General features: G+C 40.8%; 2 protein-coding genes across 2 annotated transcripts; one reads left to right on the top strand and one right to left on the bottom strand.

Moving 5' to 3' along the window:
* The first annotated feature begins 791 nt into the window (after positions 1-791).
* Positions 792-14,664, top strand: LOC114563686 (lactase-phlorizin hydrolase). Its single transcript, XM_028590480.1, has 18 exons — positions 792-1,413; positions 2,050-2,120; positions 3,782-3,859; positions 3,946-4,039; positions 5,527-5,614; positions 5,717-6,395; positions 6,479-7,127; positions 7,223-8,761; positions 8,867-9,135; positions 9,247-9,537; positions 9,631-9,829; positions 10,531-10,733; positions 10,874-10,980; positions 11,087-11,218; positions 11,324-11,547; positions 11,731-11,967; positions 13,164-13,198; positions 14,629-14,664. The coding sequence occupies exons 1-18, from the start codon at positions 792-794 to the stop codon at positions 14,662-14,664; spliced, it is 5,553 nt and encodes a 1,850-aa protein (XP_028446281.1).
* Positions 14,665-15,566: 902 nt separating this feature from the next.
* Positions 15,567-23,955, bottom strand: gjc4b (gap junction protein gamma 4b). Its single transcript, XM_028590989.1, has 3 exons — positions 23,746-23,955; positions 17,143-18,323; positions 15,567-16,985 (listed from the first exon to the last, which is right to left on the bottom strand). The coding sequence occupies exons 2-3, from the start codon at positions 18,287-18,289 to the stop codon at positions 16,972-16,974; spliced, it is 1,161 nt and encodes a 386-aa protein (XP_028446790.1). The 5' UTR covers positions 18,290-18,323; positions 23,746-23,955; the 3' UTR covers positions 15,567-16,971.
* Between the last annotated feature and the right edge of the window lie 754 nt (positions 23,956-24,709).

Here is a 24,709-nt window from a genome sequence, read left to right on the forward strand (position 1 = left end):
AAGGCACCCCCGGGACCTTGCCAAGATGAGACCATCACTTCTAGATCTGTACAAGGAGGATGCTTGACAGCTACCAAGAGGTCGAAAAAACACTAGTGGTGCAGTCTGACCCCTTCATACACGCAACAAAAATCAGAACTTTATGGACAACTATTCTAGAGTACGTTGTCTATACACTTCTTGTTTGCAGGGAGATGTGCTTTGAATGAAGGACCAAGTTGTATATTTAAGTGTATTGTTTAATACCACATATATGTATTATTAATGGCCTTATGTTGATCAAGAAGAGAAACATTGCTGGTGGAAGAGATACCAGCAAGGGGAGCTACTCTACTGACAATCCATCTCCCTCAGCATTTCCAATTTAAGGTTTGTTGAAGTGTAAAAGGAATTCAAAAGGGCACCTGTAGGTTCCTCATAAACAAAACTGTCACTATTTTTGAACTTACACTTTGGCCTCTAAAATTAACAGCCTTTATATTCTCTCTCACATTTTACTGTCATGCTATTAAGGAAATACATTTTTATTTTTTTAAAGCATGTTGTAACTACATATTTCATGGTCTTCAAACATGAGTACAAGAGGGGGATGCAGTTATTTATCACTTGCCATGTGCGAGTCCAGAGTCTTTCTGACCATATCACACAGCTGCAATAAAACACTAACTTGCACCACTTACGTGTGATAATTATCTTTTAGTTATGCAACTATGCAATGAGAATAAAACAGAATTGTTTTAAAAGAGCTCGGCTATCCCATGATAATATCAGTCCATCTGTTTCAAGCCACAATGAAGTACCCAATGTGGGTTGCTTCCTTGTATGTTTTTTTTCTGTATGTTTGCCGGAGCAGTGAGCTGAATGGAAAGGAGGACTTCGTGCTTGTTGCGGGGCCTCTGACAAAGCAGCTGGTGAGAAGCTCAGGCAGTGCAGTGTTGGACACATTTGACTGCAGTCTTCTCATACCTCCAGGCTCTAAACAGTACTTTGAGCACCTCCAGATCAGAGGGCTGACTCACTTTAAAGTGCCACTCTCATGGGCTCAACTCCTGCCCACAGGCCTCCCCAGCCAACCGCAGCAGGCTGTGGTTACCTGTTACCAGACCCTGCTGAAAGAGCTGCTGGAGGTGGGCCTTCAGCCTCTGGTCGTCCTTCATGGGTCCACAGTGCCAGACACTCTGAGATCAAGGTATGGAGGCTGGGAGAGCCAGGAGCTGGGAAAGATGTTTCAGCAGTATGCAGAGTTTGCCTTCCAGGAGTTTGGAGCACTGGTGCACTCATGGGTGACCCTGAGTGACTTGGATGAGGTTTGGCATGACGGGCAGCCTTCAGGTGCTCCCGGTCCTTTGCAAAACATCCTCCAGCTCAACAAGAACATTTACCAGCTCTACCATCAACGGTTTCCTGACAAAGGTAAGTAAGACTCATAAGAGAAGGAAGAGATGAATAAATATGATTGATTGATTTAGCTTCTGTTTGCAAGACATTATTTCTTGTCACCCTTAATCCTCCAAAAATGTTTCCATTACTACATTGACTAATATAAGGTATTTTCAATGTGTCTTGAGAAGTAACTTGTAAAAAAAGATTACTTTATGACCAACTGATAAACGTTATTTTTCTATCTGAAACCCTTCACCCCATTATTTATGACACAGATTACATGTGTAGATTACCATGCCTATCTCAATAATCAGTCCAGGTGAGATCAATAAAAGAAGCTAAGCACGCATGCCAATGTAAAGCTGGGCCCAACTGGCTTTTTCTTCATACAGATTTGTCATAGTAGGAAAAGCACAGGTGTTACTAATAACATCAGTGATGGCTCGGTTCTATTCACGCGTCTCACTATTCACGTTCAGTGTAGTCTTGCGTTGCCAGAGTGTGACAGTGAGCCAGCACGCACAATACCAGGACCCTGAAACTGAGCAGCCATTGTTCATTTATTGTTTTAAACTTGTGCTTTGTCAAAATATCATCAGTAATCAAGGCTTATGGTAAGGTCCTATGATCACATTGTGCTAAGAGTGTCTTTATACACATTCACAGGGAGACGTTTGTCAATCGGGTTGAGAGCTAAAGACGTTGAAATTCTTCCCCAGATCAAAGATTCAACTACAGTAAGCTGCTTCTTCTGGTCTCTCATGGATATGTATCTTTCAAACGTTTTCTTTCTTTATATCATTTATATTATTAAATGTAGGGGCTATTGCTTTTAGGCTCCAAATGAAAACAATTTGAAAAACCGTAAATCAACATAAATAGTTGATTATTTTCAATATTGTATTTAAGGGACATTTTACCATCATGTTTGTGGATGTCATAATTCCACCTGTAATAATAATAATAACGGAGTGTCTATTTGCACCCCCGGTACGAATAGCCTCGGCCACACAGCTGAGCTATTCACACCCTGTGACATAACAAAAAAACGTTGCTCGCGTGCACCGAAATCATGGCGGACGTTCATCTTCCAGAACCGCAGAAACTGGCATATTAGGGAAGTTTTGTCTCTAAAGTTTATAACAATTGAATTCCTAGCGGAAAATGGATACTACAGTTGCGCTGTCTTCAGTGAAAGCATACAACCGTTTGTTTGTTAGTTAGTACCTATTTTTATAGTATGGTTACCTAGCAACCGAGGCTTGAAGAAACCAAGTGGTAAACAGTTGTTCAACTTCCTGAAAGAACTGCTAGGTGAGTGGTTATTACGCTTACCTTTGGTATGGGAGTTTGGAGTTTGATTCCCCTGTGTGGTGAACTTATTTTTTTAAATTTGGATTGGATAATTTGCATGCCATTGCGCAAGTCAAGACCCGCGAACGCGGGGTGGTAGGGGAAGACTCATGAATATGCCTGCTCTGGTTGGGTTGGTTAGGTTTAGGCAAGAGGAGTGGGATTGGTTATGGTTAGGGTAAGAATGTCAGGTCGCCCTGACATTCTTACCCTAACCCTAATATTCCAAAAAGGTGTAATACATGAGTAGTATGGATAACTGTGTGTAAATATATGCCAAGGTACTGTAAATGCACAGGGGTGCAAATAGCATACATTGATATTTGTACCAGACGGCGTATTAATAGAACACATTGCTGTGTGCACCGGCGGGGTACTAATAGCATTCATTTCTAATTGCACCAGGGTACAAATAGCACTTCTAATTGTAGCAGGGGTGCAAATAGCATACTGATAATTGTACCAGGGGTACAAATAGCCTCAACCAATAAATATGTGGTATTAAGCAATACACTTATATATACAACTTGGTCCTTCCTTCAAAGCACATCTCCCTGCAAACAAGAAGTATATAGACAACGTACTCTAGAATAGTTGTCCATAAAGTTCTGATTGTTGTTGAGACTGCAGACAGACAGGCTGCAAAACAAGTTTTTTTCGACCTCTTGGTAGCTGTCAAGCATCCTCCTTGTACAGATCTAGGAGTGATGGTCTCATCTTTGCAAGGTCCCGGGGGTGCCTTATTTACTATTTGATTCAGCATTTTACAAAGTGCATTGTCAGCTATCGAAAATGTTTCATATCTCCCCTTATCTTAACTCTTTGACACTAAGTGTTCAAAGATTATGTGTCAGCAACCTGTTGCCCATGCCTTTATCTTTACTCTGACACACATTCATCGCAAAACAACAACACTTTTGGATAACATTGGTATATTGTGTATCAATGTCGGCACTATGGCTATAAAACTTAAACAAGCACTTTTTATTTCATTAAAAGACATGAGTGGGATAGCTTACTGTGCTGTATCTTTTATTATGAACAGATGGACTTCTTGTCAGTGCACATTGAATATAACTGTGCCTCTGCATCAAACTTTGCAAAGGAGCTGAGCAGCTTACAGGTACAGTAAACATTCAAGGGTGTTTCTTTTCACGTTGCATTTCATGTTTTGTATCCCAATGCAGCCACATGTATGTTATGTTGTAGATGTCCAGTGGGGACTTGCCTATCCTGATATACGAAATGACTGTTCATGGTTGTCCCTACTATGAATACCAGCTTCTTGGCAATTTCGTCCAAGGTAAATGTCATGGAACAACAATTACACTCTCTCAAAATTACACTACTTATCATTTACTAATAAACTACTATCACTTTTTGTGCTTTGTAAACCAGTCCAAAATGCAGTTACAACAGGAACTATACACATGAAATTAAAGAAAGTCTGCATTCAATTGACCACTTTTTAAATTGATGAATGCGCCTGTGGTTCTTGTACTGTTGAGTATTAATTATTATTATGATTAATAATCATAAATTCTAGTGAATTGTACATGAAGTTGGATATTTTCAACATGATCCTCTGTGTTTTACTGACAAGACATATCAAGGCTAGCCTGTTGTAAATTGCAATATCATAAACTTTTACAGTACAATAATAATGGCATTTAAAGTGTTATCATATGGCAGTGATCAGTGCAAATTCTTTTCTTTATGGTCCAGTAAAGTTTTACAAGGAAAATCATATTCATGGCACACCTGGACTTGTTTTCTAATTCTAAGTTAATGCATACAACACAATGCAATGTGTTTAGCAGGCAATACATATTGTTTGAACAGTCATTTAATCTTGACTGTGGCAAGAACATTGTAAACGTTGATTGGTTAGATAAAGAATGTAGGGTTTATAACGCCTAATTTATTAAGTATTTGTTGCAAATTAATTAATGTCAACTATCAATAACTGATGTCAACAGTTTTAGCCATGCTAGCAGTATGGCTCTCTAGGGATGGCCATGTCAGTCAGTCCACCACTTTGGTTAAAACTGAAATAACTCAACAACTATTGTTTGGATTGACATTACATTTTGTATAAAACTTCAGTGCCCAGAGGATGTGTCCTACTGACAATGGTGATTCTCTACCGCCATCATGCAGCCTACATTTGGGATTTTGAGTGAAACTATTGGATGGATTGACATGATATTTGGTACAGATTTGCATGTCCCCCTCCGGATACATTGCAATAACTTTGGTGATCATTTAACTTTTCAACTAGCACCATCTTAAGATCAAAATCAATTTTTACTTTAGTTCTTACTTTATTTTAAATACTTTGGTTTATGACCAAATACCAGCCAAACTAATGACATTCCCATCAGCCTCAGCTGTACTTTGAGTTTAGTGCTAATTAGCGAAATGTTAGCACGCTAAACTAAGATGGAGATCATGGTCACTAACGCTAAAATGCTGGGGAAAGCCTGTTTCCTTCTGCTGTGAATTATTAAAACATGTGTGTGTCAACTTCATTTGCCAGTTGTATGATTTTGGGATAGGCACACATTAACATTATCCTACAACTATTGAGTTGAGCATGCCAGTTTTTTGTTTGAAAATGGTCACTATATCTGCTATGCATCATGCTAAGTACAGCCTAACAGAGCTGCTAGCATTGATGCAGGTGCTTTTTAATATATATATCAAAAAGGAATGTGCCTTTTTACTTCTGCATATGCCATTAATGCTGATAATAGAACTGTCAGTAACTCTGTCTTGCACTCATCACAGCCTTATTGAACAACAATGACCTGAATATTGTGGGATGTGACATGATGGATATGTTGGCTATGCTGGAAGTGGAGAATTTCCCAACCAGGTAACTGTTTATCTTGGTGAAATGTACAGTTTAATATGTACAGTAATGACAGTTTGTTACTTTTATGTTTACATTGTTTTATGTCCCTCTCTTTTCCAATAGTCATGGCATTTCACAATACAATGGAATTAAAACATTTAGAAACAGTTATCAGAATGTGTGGAATAAGTTTGTGGCCCAGTCCACAACAGAACGAGATCTTTTCCTCAATGAATCATTCCCTTCTGGCTTCCAATGGGCCAGTTCCAGTGAATCCTTCAAGATTGAGGGAGGCTGGGTAGAAGATGGTAAGGGAGAGACCATTTGGGACCGTTTTGGTCACGACGGCCTAGCCTTTGAAAATCAGACAGCTGATCTTGCTTGTGACAGTTACCACAAGGTGGATTATGATGTCTACCTCCTGCGAGGTCTTCATGTCAACACCTACCAGTTTTCCATCTCCTGGGCCCGTATTTTCCCTTCAGGCCACCGGGGCAGTCAATCAGAGAAAGCGGTGCACTACTATGACAAGCTGATCAATGCTCTCATTGAGTCTGACATACAACCTGTTGTCACTCTCTACCACTGGGATCTGCCCCAGGCACTCCAGAACTATGGTGGATGGACCAACGCTTCCATTGTTGAAGCATTCAAGGACTATGCAGACTTCTGCTTCTCCAGGTTTGGAGACAGGGTCAAGACCTGGAACACATTCAGTAGCCCCTGGGTGGTGAGCCATGCTGGGTATGGCACTGGTGAGCATCCCCCTGGAGTAAAAGACTATGTGGTTGCCTCCTATCAGGTGAGAGCAATATTAATATTAAATACATGTTGATGCACAGCCGTTCTGCATTTACTAATGTCATTATTTCTTTTTCTTTGCAGGTCACTCACAATATGCTCAAATCTCATGCTGAGGCCTTTCATGTCTACAATGACAAGTACAGGAAGACACAAGGAGGGAAGATAGGCATTGCATTGAACTCTGACTGGGCTGAGCCCATGGACCCCTCCACACCTGAAGACATAGCAGCTGCAGATCGCTACCTGCAGTTCATGCTGGGCTGGTTTGCACATCCCATCTTTGTAAATGGAGATTATCCTGCAATACTCAAGACTCAGATTGAACAGAAAAGAAATGAGTGTCCCCTCTCTGATCCAGCAAGACTTCCAGTTTTCACTACTGAAGAGAGCCAGAGGATACGTGGAACAGCTGACTTTTTGGGATTAAACCACTACACCTCCCGGTTGGTCAACAACAGTGTTGGTGGTTGCACCCCTGGTCCTCAGGGGGTAGGCGACTTCCAGGCACATGTGGACCCGTCATGGTCCTCTACAGCTTCTGACTGGATCTATTCTATACCTTGGGGACTTAGAAGGCTTCTAAACTACATTTCTGCAGAATACTTAAATGTTACCAAAGTGCCCATCCACATTACTGGGAATGGTATGCCTACTGAGTACAGTGGGGACACTCTCAATGACACCAATAGGATAGAGTACATGAAGAGTTACATCAATGAGGCCCTGAAAGGTCAGTGTAAAGAATTTATCTGAAGAAAACCACCTTTTATACAGTATTGAATTATTTTCAACTTTAATGTGCTGTTGTTTGTGTCCATTTTGTAGCAATATTGTTAGATGGAGTCGATGTGCAGCGATTCACAGTGCAGTCACTCATGGATGGATTTGAGGGAAAACAAGGCTACAGCCAAAGATATGGTCTTCACCATGTCAATTTCGAAGAAGCAGACAGACCAAGAACCCCAAAACAATCAGCATATTTCTACTCTGAGGTCATCAAGCAAAATGGATTTGGGTCACTAAAAGGGGATGTTCTTAAAGGGGCACAGATGCAACTTACCCGCCAGCCAACTGCTTTACCATCCTCAGAGGTTCCGTCTAAATCTAAGGTTGTCTGGGAGAAATTCTCACACCAGTCTAACTTCCAGAGAAAAGTGTACCACTACGGCACTTTCCCACAAGGATTCAATTGGGGAGTATCATCTTCTGCTTACCAGATTGAAGGTGGCTGGAATGCTGATGGGAAGGGGCCCAGCTTCTGGGATACATTCACTCAAAAACCTGGCAATGCCAATGGAGATGTGGCCTGTGACAGCTACCACAGACTGGATGAAGACTTCTACATGCTGCGAGCTCTGAGGGTAAAGTCGTACAGATTCTCTTTGTCCTGGTCCAGGATCTTTCCTGATGGTCGGCGCACCTCACTGAACCAGAAAGGTGTTGACTACTACAATAGACTCATTAATGGCCTCTTAGTATATAACATCACTCCCATGGTGACACTCTACCACTGGGACCTTCCTCAAGCTTTACAAGACCTCGGTGGCTGGGACAATGTAGAGATGATTCATATTTTTAACGACTTTTGTGACTTCTGCTTTGCCACCTTTGGCAACAGAGTGACATTTTGGATGACCTTCAACCAGCCTCACACAATTGCATGGTCAGGATATGGACTTGGACAAATCCCACCAAATGTTAAGAATCCAGGAATTGCACCATACAGAGTTGCACACAACCTTATAAAAGCACACGCCAAGGCTTACCACACATACGATGAGAAGTATCGCAAATCCCAAGGCGGTCTAGTATCCATTGCCCTGAATGCTGATTGGATTGAACCTAAAGATGTTCATGTTCCCCGTGAAGTGGTGGCTGCTGACCGCGCTCTGCAGTTCCAACTGGGCTGGTTTGCACACCCCATTTTCAAGAACGGGGACTATCCTGATGCAATGAAGTGGCAAGTTGGAAACAAAAGTGAACTCCAGGGTCTTACAGAGACAAGACTGCCTTCCTTCACTGAAGAAGAAAAGAGCTTCATCAAGGGAACTGCTGACGTGTTCTGTGTAAATCATTACACTACGAAGATAGTAAGCCATGCTACATTAAGGCTTGCCCCTCAATCTTATGAATATGACCGGGACTTGTCAGAAGCTGAGGAAAGTGATTCACCAACTACTGCCATCAGTAACCAGAGAGCTGCAGCATGGGGCTTGAGAAGACTCCTTAACTGGATCAAAGAGGAGTATGGAGATCCAGAGATTTACATAACTGAGAATGGAGTTGCGACAGACTCAAAGACAACTTGGGATGACTCTGCCAGAGTATTTTATTACAAGACCTATGTTGATGAGGCTCTGAAAGGTGCACTGACATAAATACATTTGCTAATATAAATATTATGATTGTCATGACTTTTTAGATTTTTAGTCTTGGTCATTTATTTGTGTGTGTATGTTTTATTAACAGCCTATGATCTTGATGGTGTGAAGTTGAAAGGATACATAGCAACATCTTTAATGGATTCTTTTGAGTGGCTCAGTGGGTACAAAGTTGGATTTGGGCTGCACCATGTGGACTTTACTAACCCAAACCGGCCGAGAACACCAAAGTATTCAGCTCATTTCTTCTACCAAGTCATAAAGGACAATGGTTTCCCTACACCTGATGATGAGAAGCAACTTTATGGACATTTCCGCAAAGATTTTATGTGGAGTACTGCAACGGCATCATACCAGGTAACCGTTTCGATGAAGCCCCTTTATTAATGCTGGATTGGGAAATTGCACACACATTCCTTACTCTGTTGTTTTCTATTTAAATCTCTGTTTTACATTTACTCTCTCCAGATTGAAGGGGGATGGAGAGCAGATGGAAAAGGTCTTAGCATCTGGGACAAGTTTGCTCACACTCCTCTCCGAGTGTACAATGATGACAATGGTGACATAGCCTGCGACAGTTACAATAAAGTAGAAGAGGATGTTGCTATACTGAAGCAACTTAAGGTGACACATTATCGTTTCTCCATATCCTGGCCGAGGGTGCTTCCTGATGGCACCACCAAGCACATCAATGAGGCTGGACTCAACTACTACCACAGATTGGTGGATGCACTGCTTGCAGCAAACATCCAACCCCATGTATGTGTAATTCTTACCAGCATCTCAAACAATTATTTGAAATGGAAAGTTGCTTAATTTGGTAAACTGTAACTGCTTTTCCTTTGTTGTCAGATCACTCTCTACCACTGGGACCTTCCACAAGCTCTCCAGGATGTTGGTGGCTGGGAGAATGAGACTATTATTGTCAAATTCAGGGATTATGCGGACCTCATCTTTAGCCGTCTTGGCCACAAAGTGAAATTTTGGATCACTATTAACGAGCCGTACAATATAGCCAATATAGGCCACGGCTATGGAGCAGCTGCCCCAGGTTCTCTTTTACATAATGTTATTCATCTCACACTCCTACGTCACATTAATGTATGTTCACTTGTTTGGTGTGAAAAACAGGTTAAAACAAGAAATGTTATCAAAACAGTATTGCATGGTCATGGAGTGAGAAAACAGTGTGTTAGTTAGTTATATTTTATTTCTGTGTCATGCCAAACATCTTGGCCCATCCCACATGGGATTACAAGACACCACAAATTCACTTATTCAAACATCTTCCCGTTGCATATACAAATCCTTCGAACAAATACATGAATACAAATATATAGACATACACATACATACATGTATATACACATACACACATACCACACACAAACAACTAGTTCTCATCTATACACTCGATAAAGAGCTTTTTTCCTCTTCTCCCAGGCTTTATCTAAATAATTAGCCAATCTATAGGTTTCATATGTGAACAGCCATCTCAATCTTTGAGCATCATCCATATTTACCAAATCAATCTCTGCTTTTATCCTACAAAACAAAAAAAATAAAAATCACGTTGCTCACGATAAAAAGGACAATAGAAAACAAAATGGAACTCATTTTCTACATCATTCAGTGTTATTTTATGTACTACAATCCTTAATCTGACCTTTTTAAACCACAATGACAAAAAGCATATAGCTAAACAAATAAATATGTCTGTAAATATGTCTGTTCCTCCTTGTGTGTGCTCAGGGATCAGTTTCCGACCAGGCACTCTGCCCTACATTGTGGGTCACAACCTGCTTAAAGCTCACGCTGAGGCCTGGCATCTCTACAATGACACGTACCGGGCCAAACAGAAAGGAATTATCTCTATCACCATCAACTCTGACTGGTCAGAACCCAGAAATCCCTATAAGCAGGAAGACATCGATGCTGCAAGACGTGTGGTGCAGGTACGACAAAAACAAAAACAGAGATACTTTTACACAACTTACTGTTTGCAGACTCTTCTTTTGTACACACATTTTATAATATACATGTAGGGCAATAGTTGTTTAGGTCTCTAATAGCTGTTGTGTGTCTCCTTGTGCAGTTCTACATTGGCTGGTTTGCCCATCCTGTTTTTAACGGAGACTACAGCAACATGATGAAGACAATCATTCGAGAGCGAAGCTTAGCTGCTGGTCTTTCTAAATCTCGGTATTATGAAAACTCACATTTAAGTCTGAAAAAAATTTAAAAAAAAATAATGGAAAATGTATGCATTTATCAGTTAAATTGAATTAGTTTGATTCAATCTCTCCAGGCTGCCTGAATTCACTCCTGAGGAGATTAAGAGGATTAAGGGTACCTATGATTATTTTGGGTTCAACCATTACACCACTGTCCTGGCATTCCCTGTGAACTATGGAAACCTTCAGCATTATGATGCTGATAGGTAAGCAAGTCATACATGATCACAAGGTGATGTGCTGAAGATGTAGTATCTTAATTTTTGTGAACAAAAAAAAAAAAAAAAAAGTCACTGATTGGATCTTCTTAGGGGTGCAGGAACAATAGCTGATCGTACCTGGCTGGATTCAGGCTCATCCTGGCTGAAGGTCTCTCCGTTTGGATTCCGCCGGATATTAAACTTCATTAAGAAAGAGTATGGAAATCCACGTATTATCATCACAGAAAATGGCATGTCAGAGCGGGGACCTATTGACCTTAATGATATTCATAGGAGCTACTACTATGAAAAATACATCAACCAGGTGCTGAAAGGTATCAAAGCACAACTTCCATTGTATATTTTTAATATAGATCATTGACAATATCTCAAGTAAAGTATCTCTAAGTAGTGGATACAGTTTGGTCCATGGTAATCCTTCTGTTTCACCAAATAATGTTCCTAGTATATAAAACAAGAATTTTGCATTCCTAAAGGTGTTCATTTTCTCCTCCCAGCATACTTGCTAGATAACGTGGATATCCGTGGTTACACAGCTTGGTCACTGATGGACAACCTAGAGTGGGCCACTGGCTTTTCAGAGAGATTTGGCCTTTTCTACGTCAATCGCTCAGACCCTAAACTGCCTCGAGTTGCCAAGACTTCTGTCGCCCTCTACTCCACCATCATCAACTGCAACGGATTCCCCGACCCCGCCATGGGACCCCATGAGTGCTTGAACTCTGTGCCCGAACGTACGTTGATGAACTCATAAACTGACAGTTGGAACTAAGAGCCGCACCCAATCAATAACGTAAATCGATGACGTAACGTACAGCAGTGGTTCCCAAACTTTTTCACGTCAAAGAGCCCTAAACTGACACAAATTAGACCATGGACCACAATAAGATTGTGAAGATTGTTTTATCACAGAAAGTGTATGACAGCCATTAGCCATGAGGACTACAGATGGAAAGTAGCATAATGCTAAATCTGGTGCAGCCATCTTTTTAATGTAACTGCACATTGTCCTGCTAAATAAACTAAAAAAAAGAAAAAATTACCAACATAGTCATACATTCTGTCATTGTGTTACTTATGGATAAAATTATTGTGAAAATAAATTATACCCCCTCAAGGACCCCTGGGAGTCCCCGGACCCCACTTTGAAAACCATTGACGTACAGTGTACAAACCTAAAATGTATTGTGCTATACTGACCAATGTTGCTAGTAAGCCCATAGGAGTTACTGCAGTAAGCCTAATTTTGTTAAGGCCTAAAGGAACAGTGCAACATTTTAGAGTTAGATGAGAAAATACTACGCTCATATCTGTCTGTTAAGTATCGAGCTGGAGCTGGTAGACAGTTAGCTAAGCTTAGCTAAAAGACTGAAAGCAGGCTTAAACAGCTAGCAGCTGGCTTTGTCCAAAAGTAACCATCACCTTTAAAGCTCACTAATTACAATGTTGTATCTTTTTAATCTGTACAAAATCATAAGTAAAAATAAACGGAGGTTATGCGTTAGACTATTTCTTAGTCAAGAGTCTTGTTGTCATCTTCTTAAACAAAATATATAACGTGTTAATTACTGAGCTTAGAGGTGCTGGTAGGTAGATTTTGTTCCCTTTGGAGCGAGCCAGGCTAGCTGCTTCCTCGTGCTCTCAGTCTTTATGCTAAACTAAAGCTAACCGCCTGCTGTCTGTAGCTCCATGTTAAACAGACAGACATGGGTGTGCTATTGATCTTCATCTAACTCTTGGCAAGAAAGCAAATAAGCATTTCCCCCATAAAACGTCATTATTTCTGTAAAAACACCATTCAATAGTAGAAAAACTTTAGATTTAGGTCACTTTAGGTTTTCTGTTCCCACATTTAGAATGTGTAAAACAAAAATGGTTTAGATTTATAGTTAGTATTACTAACATGACAACCTTTGTGTCTTTTCTACAGCAACGAGTGAGCCGATCACGCCCGCTCCCAATACGGTGAGCTTCCTGGGTATGAAGCTCTCTACCAGTGATGCCGAGATCGGACTCACCACCACATTTGCTCTACTGACTGTTGCAGTGTTGGGAGCTATTTGTTTATCTTGTTTCCTTTATAAGTCAAAAAAAAAAACATTTTAAGGTTTAACTTTAGAAGATATTGAACTATAAAAATGGAATGGAAGTTGAGTGGAGTGGAAATTCTAATTGCAAATCTCAACAGTTGTAATAGAAGTCTAACAAAGTAGGCTAAACTGTCTGAGCTGCGTATTCATATAAACGCCATTTTATAAAACATCCTGCATGATATTAAAGTTGAGCAGGATTCAACTGTCTTATATTTGTCATTAATCCTATAACATGAATATGTTACTGCTGTTCTCAAGTCTCCATTTATTATTATTAGAAAATAATACAATTTGCTCATGATCCACGTTATTTTTTTTTTTAATGCTAAAACTGAGCCCCTGTAACTGTGAACCACATTGAAGCCAACAAGATCTGCCCTTCGTTTGTGGTAGCACTCCGTCCTATATTCAGAAAGTTAAACACAAGTAAGTCATTTATGAAGTAAAAATACCAAATATGATCTGGTTACAGCAGCAGGTCCACAAACAAACCAGTGAGATAGTCTTCCACTTTGATCAAGCCGAACATGAAACTTAATACAACAGTGGCGGCTGGTGATAATTATTTTTGGGGGGGCACTTATTTTTGGTGGTGGGGGCAAATAAATACAAAGCAGTACTTTGAAACTGGGCAAAACAACCAGCACAACTTTATTTAAACAACTATGTATTTAAAAAGAGCTTTCAAGATTCAAGTTACAAACATAATAAGATAGTGACTCACTGAGTTTTTTATAACTCACAACAGAGTAACTTGACTTAACTGTAGGGTTATTTTTTTTCCTGTCTTCATTTAACTCGTAGCTCGGGCATGAAACAAATTGCACCAACGACCAGTACTACTTTAAAACTTGAGATTATGCAAAATAATCTTTTACCAGAAATCTAGCATGGCTAAACTAAATGATTCAGTATGGTAATCAAAATCAGTTTGGTAGACTGGCTTTAAAACACAAATCAAGCAACAATTCTCAAGGTTATCAACACCGATAGTAGTAATTTGCTGTTAGCTAGCTAGCAGCTAAGATAACTCACCGGAATATGCAATTCACCGCCGTTTGGACGGGGTCGGCATTCATGTTGTATAACTTCTCTTTCACGAATCTCTCCTTGTTTATTGTTGCTAGTTTCCTACTTTAATCAAAGTGGTTAGACCATTTCAGCAACACAAGAGCTACCTGCTGGCGCTACTATTGTGTCCACCTTCTCTCTCCAGTAGCGGCCGGGGGAAGAGTTGAATGACAGGTGTTGAGAACCAATCAGATTGGATAAAATAACATGTCTCCAATTCTGATTCGCCAGGGACGGAGCGAGGTGCGTCCGGAGGAGAATTTTTAAGAAACCAATTAGAGACCAGCTTCAGGTCACATGCTGGCCGAAAGTTAAAGGACTCACATACACATCCATTTGGCCGGCGTCCCTGCAGCCCTATGCTGCAGCCAAGAAACCGGAGGAAACATATTGAAACATAGGAAATAGTTAACCGATTAAAGCCAGTTTGTATTAAATGCTGAGGCTCTTACTACCAGTTATGAGTAAACTATTTTATTTTTCATTTTTTATTTCATTTTTATATGCATTTATATTTATGGAATTTTGATGGGGGCGGCGCCCCAGCGCCCTCTATTGACAAGCCGCCACTGTAATACAACCAATAGGGGGCTGTAGCTCTGTCATTAGTTTAGCTTTGGTTTAAGGTGTTTCCTGGAACAAAATGGTCTCCTAATCCTTAGTGTTCTCAGAAGCTGCAGGTCAAACTGCACCAGTGGTGTAGCATTACCACTGTAGATATTACTGCCACTAGGGGTCACTGTAGTTTTGTTTACATCCTGCTACAGTCACTGCCTGCTACACACAGATTTAAAACTTAAACCACCCTATAAAGGAAACATGTCATTACATTTAAAGAATTGTGACATGTGTTTCAGTTTGATGCCAAGAATATACGGATTATCTGACAAAATAAGTAAAATCAATATATTGGACTGCAGATATTACATTTGACAAATTGACACTGCCATGGATGGATTGTGTTTTTTGTAGGAGTAACTATTTTCTGCTAATTTCTAATCAAAGTGCAGCTTCTGAATAAGTCCCTCAGCAAGTAGTGTTAATGGTGGCTGAATTGCAAACTCAAAAGAGACTTTAATTTTTTTTTTCCCTAACCATTACAACGGAACCTACGCTTTAGCATTTAGGTAAAATTTATAATGGGTAATAAAACCAGACTCAAACCCCAGTGTTTTTGTTGGAAAATTTATTTTAAAAACTAACCACAAATAACTATCAATACAAAAAGTATAAAAAGTACAAAAAGCATTGTTCCAAAAGAACTTGAGATGACAATATTTGAGTTGGCACTAATGTGGCACTGTGGGTATGATTCAGCATACAAAAGATGGCATCTCACAGCACGTTCAAGGCATTGAAATGATTATGTTGTTTTACAACCCTCAATGAGATTCTGGAACATCGATAAAAAAAAAAAAAAAAAAAAAAATCAGCACATGGTACACAACAGTATTTTCCCTTATTTTAACAAATGATACAATCAAATCCAGGTTTGTACGGAAAAAGGGAACGTTTGCTGGTCTGAGACAATGTGTCAAAACTCAGTTGCAGGTTATTGATTTTTTTTTTTTGGTGAAATTTACTGAAAAAAGAAACAGAAAACAGTTGAACTAAAAGAATGCACGTCCACGGACAGGCATCAGGGAACTAAGACAGCAGACCGAGAATGTTGTTTTAAAATTAAATCATGTCTGCCACAGTGACAGTAGCCTCTTTTCAATACAACAATACTCACTAATACAAAAATAAAGAGCAGTATCAAATACATGTTTAAACGATACAAGACAATATCAAAAGTTATGTTTTTCAAGCATTACCCAGGTTTGTTTATTCCTTTGGACAGAGGCACCCCAAGTGTGTTCCAGTTACCATCAAAGCACCAGGCTTGGGAATGTTGACCGGTGCAGTGCCAACATTGTCAAAAACTATAAAAAAAAAACAACAAAAAGTGACACACTTGAGAGAAACCTTTGTATGAAAATTAACTCAAAATGTCTTCATCAGCATGACAATAACTCTAGTACCGTTTTGAGTGGTGCCTTGTCCATTAACCTTTGTTTTGCATCTCACTCCTGAGATCCACTTCCTCACAAAAGTAATTTTCTACGGTGTAAACATGTTCTTTGCACTACAACTGGCTTGGCCATACCGTTACAAAATGCCATAAAACAGTTTATATCTAAGGCAAACTTGAGATGTATTCACTGTGAACTTCCAAAAGAGGACAAATTCTCCCGTAATACAAAAATATATATATATACACATACAGATGAAAGTAAAGAAAAAAATTACAGTTATTAGCTGCCCTGAGGGAGAAGTACATGATAAGCTTAACCGTTCTTGCCGCACAACGGTAGTTTGTAAGCACTTTGGATCTTCAGACAGGCGTCTCAAGTATTGCTGGTTGAGACGACCGCTCTCCTCTTTGTCCCACCACAACTGGCCGTAATGCAGGAAGGCTTGGGCTGACTTCATCCACCTCAAGCAAGGTCACGTCACACACATACACACACTTTGATTCCCTTATGTCACCGATGTAAATTTTAGTCTTGTGTCAGCTGGTCTCATGAGAACCTATGCACGAAGACCTGTAAACAGAGAGATAGTGTCAGTAAAGCATTTTGTGTGTGTGTGTGTGTGTGTGTGTGTGTGTGTGTGTGTGTGTGTGTGTGTGTGTGTGTGTATATATATACACACATACATACAACAAACTTATGAAGAGGATGAAAAGGTTTGGGGCCTCACCTTTCTCACATGTACTGCTCTGCTTCTCCTGGGCAAAGTTTAATCTATTCTGCTCAACCGCGGTTCCGTTGGACTCTGGGCTGCTGCTGCGCGACGGGCTGCTCTCCTCATTTTGGTACGCCAGGTCCAGATGCTGCTGAGCCAGTTTCAGGTGTCTTCGCAGCCTCTCCAGCTCCCGCGATGAAGCCTCGTCGCCAAACGACTCGCGGCCCGAGTCTCCCAGGTTGTCCCTGAAGCCCATTTTCCCCGACGGGTCCTTCTTCACAGCCGTGTGGTAGCCCGGGGGTGCAGACGGCTGGCGGCAGATGGAGGACCTCTGGCTGGACAGAGCTGGGTGACGGGGGGTGGGCGGCTGAGGCCGCGGTGCGCAAAAGCAGTCCCGGATGCCGCTGATGCCGAGGTGAAGGATCTCCAACATGGTGAAGAGCAGACACAGGGCGCTGACGGCGTACATAATGAGCAGGAAGATGGTTTTCTCTGTGGGGCGCGAGACGAAGCAATCCACCGTGTGCGGGCAAGGGGAGCGCGTGCATACGTACGACGGGACCACCTCCAGCCCATAAAGGACGTACTGTCCAAACAGGAACGAGGCCTCAAAGATGGCCCGCGACAGCAGCTGAAACACGTAGACCTTCATCAGGCCGTCGCGCTTGATGCGACGGCGCCCGTCGTGCTTTTTGCTGGGCTTCTCCGCGACTTCCTTTTCCTTCTCCGGCTCAATCTCCTCCAGGATCATGGGGTCCTCCTCCCCATTATCCTCCGCTTCCTCGTAGTCCCGGTTGGCACCGCGGCTCACTATCGGCATCCTCTTCCTGCCCCGCGGCCGGTAGTCATCGTCCTCCATGCGGGCAATCTTATGCATAGCAAAGCCAAGGTACATGATGGTGGGGGTGGTGATCATGATCACCTGGAACACCCAGAAGCGAATGTGCGACAGCGGCGCAAACGCATCGTAGCACACGTTCTCGCAACCGGGTTGCTGCGTGTTACACACAAATTTACTCTGTTCATCGTAGTAGATTGACTCGCCCCCGACGGCAGTCAGCACGATGCGAAAGACGATGAGGAGGGTGAGCCAGATTTTGCCCACGAAGGTTGAGTGGTTGGAAATCTCGTCCAACAGGCGCGTGAGGAAACTCCAGCTCATTTTTGCCTCTGCAGTAAAAGGGAGGCTCTCAAACCTGTGCAGAAAAGGAGGGGAGATGCCAAGATGATGTCACTTTTAAATGCATTTACCAAGAAAGTGCTCACTGACAGTAAAAGAGCATGTGGAAGGTAATATTTAGCAGTCACTGCAGAAAATTGGTCTCAACTACAAATCAATATTCATAACAAATCAATATGCCGTATGAAGGACAGCATTTCACAGATATGATTGTTCGCAAACACTATTAAGAATGATACAGACGATACAGAAGATATTTCAATGACTTCAAATTTAAATATATTCAAAAATTTTCATTAAAACCCAATATAATGATCAACCTAAATTAACTGAGTTAATAATTTTGGTACATTGCATTTCACCATTGCTCATATTGACTGTGTTCTTGCACCAGGGAGCCACAAGATGGAGCCATTGTGTCACTGTAGGAAGGCTCAGCCTTCCCAGATCAACCACCACTGCAGTCACAAAGGGCATGCTCAGGCAACGATCCTGATGCCATTACCAAATCACGCAACAACAACCAGACAGCCAACTAAAGAATCAAGTGAAATCATGTTAGCGGAGTGGTGCTTGAGGCATATCACACTAAACATTAAACCCGTTATGAGCTGTAGTGTTCAGAGACCAAACATTCAAGTTGGAACCAAATGTGTGAAATGTCTAGGACTGTTGATTAATCGGTCGTTTTGGTCTTAGTCAACTTAGATTTCTTTTAGTTGATTAGTCATGTTTGATGCTTTTTTCATGCTGAATGACTTATTTCCAAGAAACGTACGAGCACATCTCTGGTATACACAAGAATTAAAGTGGTGCTTTTGCAGGACTCTTTGCAGAGAAACTCAGATTTACAGATCTGTCGATTAAATCAACTAATCGATTAGTCGATACAATTGAATGAGTGTTAGTCGACTAAGAATTTCTTCAATTGAGCACAGCCCTAGAAATGTCTAGTCATGGTTTAATACTCCAAAGCAGAGATCCCGAAGGGTTCCTCAGAGTTACTGCAGGGAGGGCCTCCAAATTGTAAATTTTTCTTAAATGTAAGTGTCTTAACATAATTCTAACTAGAGCTTGCCTCCACATGCTGATTCAGATACCTGAACTTGCGTATCGCCCGATACTGAGTTTATTTTCCAGTTTGACAGTCAGTCATAACGGAAAAAGAACAAACTACTTTAACGTAGATTTTCTTTAGGGCTTCATTACGTGGTATCAGATCGGTGCATAAACTCCAGTACTTCCCGATACCAATACCAGCATTTTAGGCAGTATCGGAGCAGATACCGTATCGGAACATCTCTAATTCTAACATATTAGCAAATATAAATCCCCACCGATACGTTTACTGGCATAAAGGTAAGGTGGTCACTAAGGTAGCCACACACAGATAGTTAACCCCTAAAAAGGAGTCACTGTGCCACAGGTAGCCCATGTGTAACATTAAAACATCATTTATAAAATCATGGCAACAATTATTTTAATAGCTTAGTATTTCTAAGCTAAAATGTATAAAGACTTTAGGCTGCTCTAAAGATTGTCAAAACAGGGCCGATAGTAAAAAACAAAAGAGGCAATGAAGAGCTTCTGTGGTTTCACACCATCTGTGACCAACCTCATAACTTATGCTGAGTAATTACACACTACCATAAACTACCAGGCTTGAGCAAAGTAAATAAGCTACAGTGTGGTTGTGATTTTGTAGATTTATATCATTCCAGCTCTCATTTTAAGACTTTCACTACTTTTACATATTGAATTGTCTTTTAGATCAACAAGGTGCATGTCATCATAGACCAATGATGACAGGCTTTCAGGCCTGTTTGGAATGTTTTTTGTCCACTCAAATCTAAATCCAATGTTTAGTAATTGTTGAAATTCTAAATTTCATTGTAAGCCAAAATGCAAAGTGACAAACTTCATAAAGGAAGTAGCTGAATGTGAATAAAAGATGCAAATGAGATAACCAATTTGATCACAAACTGTCAATGATGGTGAACTAAAAGTCCAAGAATGACAACTCTGAACATCTGCAGGTTTAAGAACATGTTTTCACCAAACCAAATTATTAACCAGATAACGACACCAAATACCTATACTTGTTAGATGGCTGTTGTAGTGTCTAAATTTAAGTTGTAGTGTTTCCTCAGTTTCAAGGGCAGCTGCTTTAACAATCTTGCTTGCTTCAACTCTAAATGAATCGTTAATGCAATATGGAGTCAAACAAATAGTCTGTGTAAATAGGACATTTTCATATAGTTACTAGAGCTGGGCGATTTGTTTCCCTAAAAAGATTTCTGCGATTTTTTTTTAAAAAAAAAAAAAAAAACTTGATTTACGATTTGATTCCCCCCCCCTTCCATTTAAAACAAACCTATTTTAAATATATTTATTGTATTTAATTAACGTGCATCAACAAACAAAATTGCAAAGGCAAACCCTTTCTCTAAGGGAAAAGTCACTGTGCAGTGTGCAACAAAGATTGTTTAACATCCAAATTATTTATACTGTATTTGGATAAAAAAAAAAAAAAAAAAAAATCGATTTGACCTACCAACTCGATTTTTTTTTTTTTTTTTTTTTTTTTTTTTTTTTAAATCAAATCGATTTTTTTCCCCCCAGCCCTAATAGTTAAAAAACCTGCTTTTAAGCTTCACCTCATCAACCAGCAACCTAAAACACAAAGCCCAGCGTTGGCCTCCGTAGTACCGGTTCTTCAGTCACTCCCAGGACTTAAGCTGCCTACACACGAAAGGTGGCAAAACCGCTTTGTGCTGGCCGTTCCATTGATTTCCTAGTGGGGAGAGTGGTGCCGCCCAATTATGCGCTGCGGTACCCCTGGCGTCGCGCACTTCTCCGATTTGCTGCTTTGCGCTCAAACTTTAAATTATTTCCAACTTTGACCAAGTTGCCGCTGACCTTTCGAAAGCACAACCAATGAGATAACAGCGGTTGTTACCTAGCAAAGGGGAAATGTGTAGGCGGCTTTAGGCAGCAAAGTCATTAACCGAGTTCCTTTTTTGAAAATTAGAATTAAGAATACTAACAATACCGTTAGATCTACACTACCACGCAATTGTGTGCACTTCTGCGAAGTTAAGTCTCGAATTGCCAGACCTTCCTCCACATCGCTGCAGAGGAGGCTCTGGCTAGTCCACAAGGCACTCATCGATCAGAATGTGTACATCTCAAATCTGCAATGAACTTTTAATTTGTCAGTTCGCAGTTTTGATTAAAGAAATGCATCGACTGAAAAACATTAAATAAGGGGGATAAGAGACCATGTACTGTCAAACAATCCAATGAACTAGCACTGAAAGCCCTTACAGATGATACACCACCCCCCAAATGCTCCAGTAGAGACCCTTAAGAGAGTTGTGCGTCAGGGCTCTGCTGTCTTCATCGGTAATGTCAGTATGCTGTGAAACTAATTCCTGCATATTTCTCCACAAATGTCCCATACATAGTTGTTGTTTATTGCTCACAAAGACTACCGCTGTTATAATAAAAATAATCCTTTGACTTTCTGTAGTGCTGCCTTGCTTTAAAAAAATAAATAAAAATAGAAAAACACACAGAGACAGCTAATCTAACATTCAATCTAAACTTCAAGCTGAAGCCTGTAACTCCTAACTAAAATATTCTAACTGTTGTCATTCCCATTGTCTAGTGTTAAGGCTGGCACGCACCTTGGATTGGTTATGTGCGTCAGAGGAACTGCAACAGCATTTGTGTAGTTTCACAGAACAGTGATGAAAGCATTAGATCATGCACTTGGCTACGATCACATTTCATCACTGGCTGACTCAAGTAAGCAGCAGGATTTGTGAGGGTGTGTATACTGTGTTTGGTCTTGAAACATCCACTTAGCCACACCTGACACCGAAGATAACTTAGTATAACTTAATATAACCATAGTGGCCACAGATGATACAGGTACGGTTAATTTAAAATCTGATAAAAATGCATTGGCTTATCATCTTTCACACAAACTAACATTGTTGATATATTGAGGACTGAAATTTCTACTACCTCAAAACTAATTTACTGTATTGTCACTTACTAGACAATTATAGGCCTATGTGAATGTATCAGTCCCAACCTAAATTAATGTGTAAAACACATTTAAAAAAAAAAAAGAAAATTCTATGAGATATAGGCTAGCCCACAAAAAACGTGCCAATCAATTATGTTTAAGTCTTTTTACTCTCTTACTTCAGTGTATGTCGATTTCATGGTCCATCTACTGAGGCAGCCTCAGCCTATCTGTGGCACTCCAAAGAAATCAGTCGGTTTCCAAGTAAGGACCAAAATAATGCTGCAGCCTCAACACTGCAGAACAGAGGGGCTATTGTGGCTCTCACATCTGGGAGGCTAGTTATGGTTATCCCTCCCTTATCCCAAAGCCCTAAAGCTAAGAGGCCCCGAGCTTACGGGGGAAAAACCCCATAAAAATGACCGACATGTGTGTCAAACTAAGGGAGTGACTTCCGCTGGACTAGGGAAGAATACACTAATCCGCCCTTCGTATCACCAGGAGCCATAATACCATAAAACCTCATTACTGGTAACGTTACTCAAGTTCTTGAGTCTGCATTTGAAATAAAAAAATAAATGAAAGCAGAGAAAATTAGGAGTAGACCTAGCTCTGATAAAGCAGTATATTTGAACACTAATATCAAATGGAAAAACTAAAATTCATCCAATTTGAACGGAGCATTAAAAAAAAAAAAAAAAAAAAAAAAAAAACCTCCGCGTGGCTATCTGGATAGCGTCACCGCGCCGCTCCACATGCTTCCACACAGCACAGCCACAAATCGATGGATAATTAAGCTAACGGTGTAGGCTACACAGCTGCGCCACATTGTTTGGACAAAGTCAACTAGTGACTAGAGTAGCCTAGTGCTTTAAGCTAAAAAGAAAAAGAATAAAAAACACACACACAACATGGCTATTCTCCATAACATATTTTGTAGACGGTGGGGGGCACGGGGGTGGGAGAGACATGGTCCCTGCGCGTTCCTCCATCACCAAATCCAGTAGATATAGTCATGCCCAATCAAATTAGCCAAATGTTCTGCATACCAGCAGAATTACACGGCATGTGGTGCTAATGACGACAAATGCTGCGCCAATTTACCAGAAATCAAAGTATTCCTCATAATGAAATCAATTTGGATGATTTAATTGGCGCTGCGTCCAGCCAGCTTGTCCGCGTGAACTAAACGTGAAGTTGGTGTTAAAACAATACATTTACCGACCCTGGCTTTGTGGAAACGGGTTATTAAAACGCCGAAATCACCCCAGAAACCTTAAAAGCAACTCACGGTTATCCCGGCGCTAAAGTTAAAGCTATAACTTCAGCCAACGCACTATTGTTAGCAAAAGCTAAACCGCTACCTAACGCTAGGCGCTCTAATGTTTGCGTGTTATCTTACCTTCAGTTGTGATTTGGGGTTCTCTGCTTCCGCCCGACGGCTCCTCGAAGTTGTCGCTTATTTCAAGAGCTTGTTTTCCCTTTATTAAAATAAAGCCCTCCCGTTCTAATATCAAGCCATCCAGTTTTTTTTCTTCTTCTTCTTCTTCTTTCCTGTGGAGAGCCTGCGTCCTTCTCCAGTTGTGTGCTGCAGCCTACTGCGGGGTGAGGACAAAGAATATTCCCAAATCCCCCTTTTTTTTTTTTTTTTTTTTTCCTCCTCCCACTTTCCACCGAGCACCCCACCCCCTGTCTGCGCAGAGTGGAGGAAAACTGCCAGCATTCCTGATGCAATCCTTGCTTCGTCTTTCGCCCAGAACTTTACCCTGGACTCAGAGACGGAGAACATAACTCTGCAATCTGTGACACTACAAGACCTCAAAAAAGTAGCCTAATACAGGATATTTAGCTAGTGTAACAAATATAACGTTGTTTCAATTCAAAGACACTGTGCTCCCTACTTGAAATAGGCTACCCAACGTGTAAAAACATGAAGTATTGTAATTGTTACCAACACGAATAACATAAAAGTCGTTTAATGGTGCTTCATGTTATGATCTGCAAAATGTGTTATCTGCATGATCTGCCCACAGTGCTTAGAGCAGCAGGTGAAGGTAGCATCAGTTACACAATGGTTTGTGTGGTCTGTGAGGCAGCAGCTCTGTCATCATTGCATCTTTTGGGATGTGCAACGACACGCAGCCAACTGGTAGGTAGTGAGTGCACGATGGGCTGCTTCCTGCTGTTACAGATGTTCGAAAGTAGTTGCCATCAGGAAGCCCCTTCCTCCAATGTCACACTTTCTTTGGCAAGGGCAGCACACACATTTCCTCAGCCCCCCCTTAGCATCTCTTTGAAGCTACATCTAAATGCTTATTAATAGACAAAGGTGTTGATGGTATTTTTTTTTTAGCCAGGAGTTATGT

This window comes from Perca flavescens, chromosome 11 (genome assembly GCF_004354835.1).
Source record: "Perca flavescens isolate YP-PL-M2 chromosome 11, PFLA_1.0, whole genome shotgun sequence".
NCBI classification, from domain to species: Eukaryota; Metazoa; Chordata; class Actinopteri; order Perciformes; family Percidae; genus Perca; species Perca flavescens.

Excerpts from the sequence above, each read along its gene's own strand:
- LOC114563686 (XM_028590480.1), top strand. The coding sequence starts at position 792 with ATGAAGTACCCAATGTGGGTTGCTTCCTTGTATGTTTTTTTTCTGTAT. Across the intron at positions 2,121-3,781 it reads AGATCAAAGATTCAACTACA|ATGGACTTCTTGTCAGTGCA; the intron begins GTAAGCTGCTTC and ends TATTATGAACAG. Across the intron at positions 5,615-5,716 it reads GTGGAGAATTTCCCAACCAG|TCATGGCATTTCACAATACA; the intron begins GTAACTGTTTAT and ends CTTTTCCAATAG.
- gjc4b (XM_028590989.1), bottom strand. The coding sequence starts at position 18,289 with ATGAGCTGGAGTTTCCTCACGCGCCTGTTGGACGAGATTTCCAACCAC.